The sequence below is a fragment of the Rosa rugosa genome, chromosome 4 (genome assembly GCF_958449725.1).
Source record: "Rosa rugosa chromosome 4, drRosRugo1.1, whole genome shotgun sequence".
NCBI lineage: Eukaryota > Viridiplantae > Streptophyta > Magnoliopsida > Rosales > Rosaceae > Rosa > Rosa rugosa.
The window spans coordinates 50,732,441-50,743,766 of record NC_084823.1 but is presented as its reverse complement, the minus strand read 5'-3'; the positions used below and the strand labels follow the sequence as shown (position 1 = coordinate 50,743,766).

Genomic DNA, 11,326 nt, shown 5'->3' with positions numbered 1-11,326 from the left:
GAATTAGATGTCACAGCCTACCTAATTTTGTTATCATTATATGTTTAGGAATCGTTTATTTTCCTAAAAATTCATATAATTCTCTAATAAATCACGCACTGCTGATTATATCTATCGATCAACTACACAGTCTATCAGAAAAGAGAAAAACTCAAAAAAAAAATTCTCTTAGTTCTCCAGGTCGACCCTGTGCTGTAAACTATTAACATAAGCAAACTCAACTACGTTTTTTGGATAACACGTAGGCAACGACGGAAGCTAACAGAACCGCCGTTAAAACCGTGAAAGCCACGCCCCATCAGTTGCGTCCTACGCCGAAACCACACTCCCTCCTCCACGTCAGCACCCTCCCCCTACTATTTCTTCTTCTTCTTCTTCAACCCCGCTCTCATGTTTCGTCGTCTACTCAAACCCAACACTACTCGCCTCCTCCGTCTTCTCTCTCTAAACCCTAACACCTCCTCTCTCCTCCTCTCTTCTTCTTCCTCTTCCTCTTCCTCTTCCGCCATGAAAGACCCAGAAACCAACAACCCCATAGCCCTCTCCACCCACCTCCTCACTTCTCTCTCCTCGGAAATCCCGCTCGTCCAAACCTTCAAGGGCAAATGGGCCTTAATCCAGGCCAAGCTCACCGTCCTCCAGGCCCAGCTCACCGACTTCGCCGGCTTCCCCACCTCCACCTCCAACCCTCTCGCCCTCGACCTGCTCCTCTCCGTCTCCCACACCCTCCGCGACGCCGTTTCGCTCGCCCAGCGCTGCCAGAGCCCCAATTTTTCCGACGGCAAGCTCCGGACTCAGAGCGACGTGGATTCCATTCTCGCCAAGGTCGATCTCCACCTCCGCGACGGCGAGATTCTCTTCCAGAGCGGCGTCCTCGACGACACCGCCGGCTTCAGCTCCTCCTCCTCCAAGAGGGAGACCGTCCGGGCAGAGTGCCGGAATCTCGTGACTGGGCTGCAGATTGGGAGCGCCGAGTCGCGGAACTCGGCCATGGAAGCGTTGCTCCAGTTTCTGCAGGAGGACGATAAGAACGTGATGATTGCGGTGGCGCAGGGGATCGTTCCGGTGCTGGTGAAGCTTCTCGATTCGAGCAGTTTCGAGATGAAGGAGAACGCCGTGGCGGCGATTTCGATGGTGTCGACGGTGGAGAGCAGCAAGAACGTTCTGGCGGCGGAGGGGCTGCCGCTGCTAAATCACTTGGTTAAGGTTCTGGACTCCGGGAGTGGATTCGCTAAGGAGAAGGCCTGTGTGGCGCTTCAAGGTTTAAGCTTTCCGAAGGAGAATGCGAGAGCGATTGGCTCCAGAGGCGGCATTTCGTCGCTGCTGGATATATGCCAGGGCGGCACGCCGGGCTCGCAGGCTTTGGCGGCCGGAGTGTTGAGGAATTTGGCTGCTTTTGATGAGAACAAGGAGAATATTATACAGGAGGAAGGGGATGTAGTTCTGTTGGCGCTGGCGAAATCAGGGACGGCATTAGCGCAGGAGAATGCGATCGGGTGTTTGTGTCATTTGGTCTCTGATAGCGAGAGCCAGAAGATTTCGGTCTACAAGCAGGGTGGGATTGAGTGCTTGAAGAATTTCTGGGATTCGGGGTGTAATAATAATCGGAGTCTGGAGGTTGCGGTGGAGTTGCTGATGCACTTGGCTTCGTGCTCTCTGATTGCGGAAATTCTTGTTGCCGAGGGGTTTGTCGCTAGGATTGTTGAGGTATTGAATTGTGGTGTGTTGGGGGCGAGGATTCAGGCGGCTAAGGCGGTTTACGAGCTGGGGTTTTGCTCGAGAACTAGGAAGGAGATGGGTGAATGTGGCTGCATTCCGCCTTTGGTTAAAATGTTGGATGGCAAAGCATTGGAAGAGAAAGAGGTCGCCGCCAAGGCCTTGTCGACATTGTTGCTCTTTGCTGACAATAGGAAGATTTTTAGGAAAATTGAAGGGGGGATTGTGAGTACAGTTCAGCTTTTGAACCCTTCTATTCAGAATTTGGATAAGAAGTACCCTGTTGCTTTGTTGGCATCACTTGTGCGTTCGAAGAAGTGCAAGAAGCAAATGGTGGCTGCCGGTGTGTGTGTACATTTGCAGAAACTGCTCGGTTTGGAAGTAGAGGGGTCTCAGAAGCTCTTGGAAAGCCTTTGTCGTAGTAAAATTTGGGGTGTTTTTGCCAGATCTTAACAATCGAAGACAATGTCCAAGTGACACATACCAAGTATAGGTACATGAAGATGATTCATTGATCTGTCTGTACAATAGTTGTGATTACTGTTGATTTTGGTTTTTGATTTTCTCCCTTGTTTATAATTTGTGTTTATTTATGTCTAGGAATTACGTTTTGTTGGCTTAGTTGTATGATGTATCTAGGTTTGGTGACCTAACTCGATAGGCCTTCTATAAGTTTTCTGAACCAAAAGTCAATAATTGATATTGCTGCCTAATTTGTGGGTTCATACTGCTCTTGTACACATTTGGAATTTGAGATAGGGTGTTCAAATTCCATTTCTCTGTAGACTCTCACTGTAATGGTTAGTTCTTTATTATTGGTCAAACCTATATCTTTGTATGAGTTTTGCTTATCTCGGCAAATCCAGTATATGAATACCTATTGTGTCCAATTTCTGAGCTTTGTTCACTGTTCAAGTACAAAAACATGGAAATTGTGGTGAATTAGATGCTTGCACAATGTTTTGTATAATTTGGTAGTTAGGACTTGGAGGTTCTCAATAATACAGAACAAATGTGGGCCAGAAGCATGTGCTTGGTTATTTGCACTTCTGTGTAATATGTTCCCTTCTGGTAATGACAGCTTCTTATATACTGGTATGCACCACCATCCAGCATCATCTTATCCTCTTCTTCACTTCTGCATCCATTTTCTTTAGTTCTTTGGTCCCTAGTTGAGTTCCTAAATGAATGTTGCTCATGGTGTTTCCATATAAGTTGTGTCGAGGTCGTTGCAGTGACATTTTAGCCAATTTGGTAGTATGATATATGGAATTTCGATGATGCTAGTGGAGTTTTGTGGATTATGAACCATGTGAGCATGTGCATTTGTCCTAGTGGGTGCCCGATTTTGCACTCTTGTGTTGGCAATCACCTAAACATTACCTGCCTTAAACTATTTGCAGTTGTAGTTTGGAGATACTGTTATTATATAAATTAGTCAAAATGCACTCCTGCCCGGATAACAAAGATGGAATAGAAAGTCTAGAATGTTAAACTTCGCTGCATTATCCCTAGTTTGATATGATTCTATACAGCTGTGGATTTGATCAGCCTCGGGTTTTGGTGGTCCATTTCAGAATCTCTTTATTCTGCTGATGGAATCTTCGGAGAACACAAGGTTTACTAAAGCTGTGTTGTATAGGGAGAGTAATATTGAGCTATTCCTCATTTTGTCGGGAAAAAAGAAAAAGAAAAAGGATAGACACTTGTATGTTGTTGCTCGCTTTGAACTTTGAAGTCAAAAATCTGGTTTCTGTTTTGAAATGAATTTGCTTTCGCAAACCTTTTGCTATTCCGCCGAGTCCCAAAAGAACATCTTGGACCACTACGACAGCTCTTGGGCACCGTAGCCTTGCCTTGCCTTACAATTCGGTTTTGTTAAGGCAAGGGTTTCCAGAAGGAGCGACCTAGAGGGTAGATTCATAATGAACAATGGTATTTTATATAGTAGAAGAGTAAGGGAGTGGAAGTTGCCCCAAGAGGAGGAGAGGGCTACCATCCCCGCCACTATCGACAGCAGGCTGACTTCCACATCTGGGTATGTAAGTCTTGAAATTTTAGGATCTCCAAGCCCATATTCGGCCCAAATCTCCTATCATGAATAAAGAAAGATGATCCTCTCCATTAGCAAGAATTTAAGGAAGTATGATTATTAGATCATTCTCAACAACTCGAAGAGAAATCATGAAATAAGACTATAGTAAACAGATTTTGGATTGATTAACGAAGTTGCATGACTATATACAATACATATATGGTTTGACAAACTCTTACTCTCCGTAAACTTCAATTAGGTACAATATTCTAGCCACAAGGCAACTATTTTGTGCAATGTGATGGAGGATGACAGTGACAAAGCCTCTGAGCTTGCTTTGTGAAAGGAGAACCAACTCTGGTACCTCCTGTACTGGAAAGTGGAAACAGAGAATGGTCTCTACTAGCTAGCTTCCTCTCAAATCTAGTCGAGAACGTTCCAGCCATAGTTCGAACCATCTACTGCCCTAAATCAGACTCAAAAGGGAATGAAGAAGCCGTGGAAGTCATAAAGACAGCCTTGTCGAAGGTGCTCTTTTAAAACTATCTTATGGCAGGAAATTCACTATGTGTAGAGAGGGGAATAAGCTGATGAGGAACATCATAAACTGCCTTACCAAGAATCGCAGGATCAGGCGTGTTATGTCTCCAATGTTCTCCATTTCACAGTTTGCTTCAGCTTCGTCGAACGCAGCTCCATCTCCTCTGCAATCCACCATAACTTCCCCTCTGTGCATTTTGTAAAGAGTGTGTGCTCTACTAGCTTTTTTTTCGTTCAAGTCACACAAAGAATCTCCAATTAGTGTTGTCATTTCTTGGAAGTAATATAATTAAGTGGTGCAACATACTTGATGCCTCTGCTATTTAATGGTTAATCCATTTTGGGTCCCTTGATCACATAATTCAGCAATCATTATGACGCTACGTCGTGCCTTAATTATCTCCACCGACCTTAATCACTTTCCCATGCCACTAGTTTTGTTCTTAAAAAGTCCAAAATCTGTTTAAATTTCTTTAAGACATCAATAAATTCCAGCTCTCCCATATTAGCACTAATAATACCATGAAGGAAGACCTACATTTCATAAAATGCTTCTTCTGCAATACAACATAGCCTTAAAAGAAAATTGAAAACTTCTTCTACAACAACAAGAAACTACAACAGCAGCCGAATTACAACTAGTAGGTAGTACTTCTAAACTACCGGAATCTGTCTAGACTTGATTGCTGAGCTGACAGTAAGCATCAGCAAAATTATGAGGGACAAGTAGGACAGAATCACAGATATTAACACTCTGTGACAGAACTTCCCAAAGTGATCACAAATCGGAGTCCAACCGGTGTGGCTGTTCCCATACCGCCCCACGAACCCTATCGCCGTTGCAGCCGCGCATCCAGCAAGCACCAAGCACATGATGAACTGCAGCACTCAGCAATTCATTTTTAAGAAGACAATCATGTCAAACAATATTACTTGATTAAGAAATTCTTTATAATAAAACCTAGTTGTTTAGCAATAGCATACATACCAAATCATGGAGGAACAAGAGGAAGTAGTGATTGGGATTTGAGCCTTGGAGATGGAGAAGGAAAACAAGGAGCAAGGACACTAAACAACAGGCACTGACAACAGCATTTGCAAAAGCCAAGAACCTGGAAAGAGAGAAAACTTGTTAATAAAAAAAAAAAAGAGAGAGAGAAAACTTAATTAACCAAACAACATGGGATTACTTTCTTTCTGAATTTCTCTTTTGTAAAATGATGAGTATAAAAATTACTTGAAGGCAGATGAGTAGCTATATCTAGCATCAAAGGTTATGCCAACAATCTCTGTGGACTCTTTGCTTGTGACCATGATCCATGTTGCAGCTAATGTAGTAGCCATGGCAACAGTCCTCAAGCAAATTTGGGCACCAAGAAAAAGCTTTTGGGTTCTCACAGGTGGGTTTGGCTGAAGCGCCTTGGCTTCCATGGTGAGATTCTTGGATGGTGGTGATTCAAGATGAATAAGAAGAACAATTTGGAGAAAAGAGAGGGTTATTAGGTTGAGGTATAGAAGTGGTAACTGATAGAAAGCATTTATAGAAGGAGAAGGAAGTGAGGAATCTTTGGATTTGAGAGTGATGGTGTGTCAGTTGAAGAGGAAAATGGGTTTTGGTGTTTTACTTAAACTATTACCACGCAACTATTATCATCGAACAACTATTAATTTAATTAGATTGCATTGTGGATAATTTGGTTGACTATTAATAGTTAAGCTTGATCTTCCTTTTAGGTGGACTCAGTTACTATTTTGACTTGAGCAAAAAAGAAAATTACTATTTTGACTGTTTACACTTTGCAGTGACCAAGTGATTGAGCACAGTTGCGAAGTTAGAATTTTATATTATGTGAGATTTTATTTTTTATTTTTTCATTTTGTAACTGATATAGAAATAAAAAGTTTACAATAAACAATATAGAGAGGAAAAAAATATCATATCTTTTAACTATATATATATATATATATATATATATATCAGCAACGTTCAGAAGAGGACGTCCGTGAAAAACTAATCTGCGGACGAAGGCTTCTCAGCCATTGATTGATGTAAATGAAAAGCAATGGCTCAGATTGAATGCTTCCAAAAACACTTTGACCTTTCAACCCGACTCAGTCTCACTCTCAACGACAAAACTAGTTCTCTCTCTCTCAAGCCCCTCTGCTCACAACCACAAGATTTTCCGGCTAACCCAATTTCACAAGGCTTCGATTCAACCCAAACCCAACTGTTGAACACTCTCCTGGGCCAAAGTTACCGGTAAGACCAAGGGCTACGGCTTCTTCCTCTTCAAGGTGCACCGCGGAGTCCTCAAGGCCCTGAAGGAATCGAAGAAGAGCATCGGTAATCAGAGCACTTCATGCTAGCTGGCCTCAGTGGGCTTGGGGAACAATACGGGCTGTCTTCATCGTTGAATGGCTTGTCAGACTTGACGGGGAGGAAAATTCAAGTCAGCAGCATGCTGCGTGAGGCTGTGACCGAGAAATTGAGGGCTTTGTTTGGGAAAATTGGGAAAAATGATATCGGGGCAATGGGTTTTGATTCTCAGACCGGAAAATCGACTGGTGTTTAATTCTTCAGATTTTGGATGCACATCAAGACAATTTTAGCTTGGGTATTAGCTTTACTGATATAGCTTATGTATGCTAGTTTCTACATTGTTGAGTTATTATTGCTGCGAGTGGTGATAGAATATGTCAATGTGCATTTTCTCAGAGCACAGAGCTTTGCTCGTGCTATTCTAGAGAAAGTTTCATTTTGTTTTGTATTTTATTGTATTATAGAATGAATGAAATCTCTACATGAATGTTTGTTTATATCTCACTGAGAAAGGTTCAGCAGTTGGGTTTGGGTTGAATCGAAGTCTTGTGAAATTGGGTTTGTCGGAAAATATATTTCCGGCAGTTGGGTTTGGGTTCGAAGCCTTGTGAAATTGGGTTTGCCGGAAAATATGTTTCCGGCAGCGGTGGTTGTTGTGAGCAGAGGGGCTTGAGAGAGAGAGAGAGAACTAGTTTTGTCGTTGAGAGTGAGAACGAGTCGGGTTGAAAGTTCAAAGTGTTTTTGGAAGCATTCGATCTGAGCCATTGCTTTTCATTTACATCAATCAATGGCTGAGAAGCCTTCGTCCGCAGATTTAGTTTTTCACGGACGTCCTCTTCTGATCGTTGCTGTATATATATATATATATATTTTATCGAAAGAGGTCAGCCTATTCATTAGATTCAGTAAGCAGTACAAAAACGAAACACCCCTATGAGGTTGACAGAAAGAATCGTTCCTCAGAGCATCCTAACATCCTCTTCTAAAAAAGCATAGGAACCCAACATACCCCCAGTACACCTACATTTTAGAAAATCCACGCACCATTATTCTAACAAAAACTTAGAAGCCTCGAAGCAGACGTAAAATGGTTTCAACTAACGCTCTGGTTTTTGCGACCCAAACAAAAATTAAACAATAATAGGAGCTGAAGGTGACAAAACACCATCCACTCCCCTAACAAAGGCAGCCCAAACCCTAAAATGGAAGGCCCAGCCACCCAAACCCAGCAGTGCGTAAGGCCCACAGAACAAAGTGAAGCCCATAAGGCCCAAGCAAAAATTGCTAAGGGCACCCCACCGGTCTAGCGCACCATCGCCGCCGATCAATAAGCCGCCGCCACAACCGACGTCGTAGAGCCTGCCGCTGTACTAGTCATTATCACCATCAGAGGCAATCTCTTCCGACGAGCAGAGCCACGCCATCATCCCCACCAACGAAAGGTCCAGGCCTGAGGAAAGCAAATCCACCCTCACCCCCGGCAACCCCGGTATGATTTGATAGTTTCCCTTGCCTCCACACTTACAGCCGTTATACCCATGAGCACCACTATCAGAAGTAGCAGTCCCCGAGTCCAAGCAAACCAGCACACCGTCACCGTCCACGACAGCAAGGTCACCGACATGCCAAAGATTAGCACCTACAACAGGTGCACCATTGTCCTATGGACTCGATTGGAAACAACCTTTCTGATTCGATCTTGACCAACCCAAGACTGGATCGTCGCTCATCCGCCATCTAGATGCCATCCCCACCAACGAGGGGTGCATCTTTCACTTCACCATTGAACTTGGACGCAGAAACAACAGCACATCCAAGTCCCGAATTCAACACAGCCTCAGCGTCCCCCGATGCAACCAAGAAGAGAATAAGCAGACTAAAATCTGCCATCACCACTATTGATGAGCAACAGCGAGAATGCGAGAATCCGCCGCCCAACGGAAGAGGATTCTGAAATCCTAGCAGAGCGCTAGGTCTTAAAAGTTGACATAATTTAACTATATTTTTCATTGCATTAACTATTCAAATTAGTTAAATAGTAAATATCTAGAAATCAAAAGTCAAAAAAAAATTTTAATAGAAAATGTAGCCTAAAAAGGAAATCAAATATTAAGAACATGAATGAATATGAGTTTATCATTACTTATTTTTAGCATTAGTTATCAAAATAGGAAGTAATTAATTACATAAGCCTAATAAATAGAGTATTTATTATGCTTATTTTAAGAAGAAGAAAAAAACGTAAAAGGAACAATTAGATAAAGTAATTTAAAAATAATGAGGTGTAACATGGGATTCACATGGTCTCTACTCTCTAGCTATGTCCCTTCGCCCCTAATTGAGCACCACAGTAATCACAAGAACATATTAATGAAATCGAACATATTAATGAAATCTAACTTTGAAAAACAATTAAGTAAATATTAACCTATAAATTTAAAGGTTAAAAATTAATAGAATTTGACGAGTTCAAACTTCTTGGTGTCGAAGAAAGTTATGAATGAAACAGATAAAAAATAAAACAAATTAAAGAAAGAAACAAAGATCGTTATACATGCAACCAATTAGTTTAGAATTCCATCGATTTTTGTGGCATTAATATTCACATAACTTCATTGACCTAAAAAACCGCTTATTTGGTGTCATGTAATATATACTATTGTTTGTGGCGTAGTGGTGACCTAATCAACACCATAGTTATCACTTCTCACTCTACAAAAAGAAAAAATAGATTAATTCAAATTGAATTGGGTTCCCATATTGCATGTTATCAGTGATCAAAAGTTTACCTTTCTTCAACTCTAGCATTTACTGCATGCACATAGGTGTGAGACTCTGGATACCCATAACATGTACCTATCAATTAGTCCAGCAGACCAGCACCCATTCAGTAAAAGCTTGGGAAATTTTCGAAGGTAAGCTAGATTTGTAAAGCCAAACTATGCAAAAACAGAAACCTTTCTGTTTAACTTGGTAGAACTCATGCAAGTTCAAAAGTTCTTGTCTAAAGTGATTGAAACTTTTCCAAAACTTCAGTCAGATAAAGGAAGCTTGGGAAATGGGGCTTCGCAAAAGCTGCAAAACCCTAGCTATCTCAACCATATATATTCAGTGCCTTAGTTTGGAAGTTGCAACCCTCTTTATTATCACCTTAGATCGATATGTAAGGTTACCCGAGCTATATATAATATGGAATTGATAAACAATCTGATCTCATATATATGCTGGACATCTAGACTGGATCAAATCCAAAATGCATGAATTCATATCCAGCATTTGGTGCTGGAATTGGGTAATGAATGTCTGTGTTTCACAAGTTACATCTAATTAAGCACTAAGACGCTCTTATCCCAAATTTAAGCAAGCAAAAGGCGTTGTTGCCCAAAAGTTTAAACAAGATTAGAACAGACATAGATTATACTCTATTAGTAATTTTGGTCAGCATAATGAACAACACTTTACAAACCTTCACATCATCAAAAACCACCAGTTGATTGCAATCTTAAACTCTAGCTAAATCGTAAGACTCGATTAGTTTATGTTGGAAAGTATGTATATAGAAATGTAGCATAAGAAACATTGTTATTCGATCCAGGAGTTACTAAGAATAGCATAGATATAAGAACATGTCACGACTCATTGGACATCTGGACTTCTGGAGGCAACAAACACGGCGTCAGCATAGTAATGTGATCACAGTTCATCTCTTCTTCTTTTTTCCTTTTTCTTTTTGGGTTCAATTTCAGTTGAGTACACATATCTTTCAGGCAATATTTCCCTGATTTTTTCCTTTTTCTCACTATTGCTTAGATCATTGATATATCATTTTGCAGTGGTAGCGTTACATATACTAGATAGTACATGGTACTTGGTTGCATGCTTATAATTCGTGAATCACAATTGGATATGTGCACGTATTAAATTGTGATTTAATTATAAAAAAGAGCAACTCTTTGTAAAAGAGCCAACTTGAGCTCTGTAGAATCCAAGAGCATTTAGATTTGTATTGATGAAACAAATAATTAGGGTTTTGATCCAGTTTAGTGTATTATGAGTAGGTGCTGGTTGATGCTAGCTAGGTTCCAATTCCAATTTACCAAATCTTCACTAATTTCTAACTAAGGCTGTCTTAGATCTGATGAGAGAGTTAGACAAGTAATGGATGTAATAATAATGCTAGCTGCTAGGGCCTAGGGGAATATTGATTGCTAGCAAAGTAACATTTGTTGTTAAGATTCAATAATATTAGAGAAATGGGTATGTAAATAATGAATAGCTTCCAATTACGATCATGATTAATTGGTTTCCAATTTCCATATAGCATAAGTGGTTGTTGGCTTGTTGGATAACAAGACTTATAATGGAAATGCAAGAAAATCATAGATTAGAATTTACTACGTTTCAGGAAACGAGTGCCTGCCCTTTCCCTTCGTGATCACAAGTACCAGCCACGGCTGAATTAGCTGACACAATAGATCACCATGTTGAGCAGATTCATCTACATGGCAAGAGAAACAGAAAATAAGTAATTTAAGTCCCAAACGAAATGTTTATGGACAAATGAATGAAAAAGCCAAAGCTGACATCGTTTCCACTTTGGTAGTGTTCATATATCTAGAAGAATGAAAAAGTCGAATCGACTGTATATTATATCTTCATAAGCAGAGAATCTCCTATGCAGAATGCAAACAACACGCATAGTTCAGTTAGAGCAG

General features: G+C 41.0%; 2 protein-coding genes across 2 annotated transcripts; one reads left to right on the top strand and one right to left on the bottom strand.

Annotated features, from left to right (window-relative positions):
- Window positions 1-259: 259 nt before the first annotated feature.
- Window positions 260-2,557, top strand: LOC133743282 (uncharacterized). Its single transcript, XM_062171149.1, has one exon. It carries the CDS (start codon window positions 391-393, stop codon window positions 2,167-2,169), a length of 1,779 nt encoding a protein of 592 aa, XP_062027133.1. The 5' UTR covers window positions 260-390; the 3' UTR covers window positions 2,170-2,557.
- Window positions 2,558-4,794: 2,237 nt separating this feature from the next.
- On the bottom strand, window positions 4,795-5,869 carry LOC133707475 (CASP-like protein 1F1). The gene is made up of 3 exons (XM_062133052.1): window positions 5,529-5,869; window positions 5,280-5,403; window positions 4,795-5,170 (listed from the first exon to the last, which is right to left on the bottom strand). Exons 1-3 carry the CDS (start codon window positions 5,720-5,722, stop codon window positions 4,946-4,948), a joined length of 543 nt encoding a protein of 180 aa, XP_061989036.1. The 5' UTR covers window positions 5,723-5,869; the 3' UTR covers window positions 4,795-4,945.
- Between the last annotated feature and the right edge of the window lie 5,457 nt (window positions 5,870-11,326).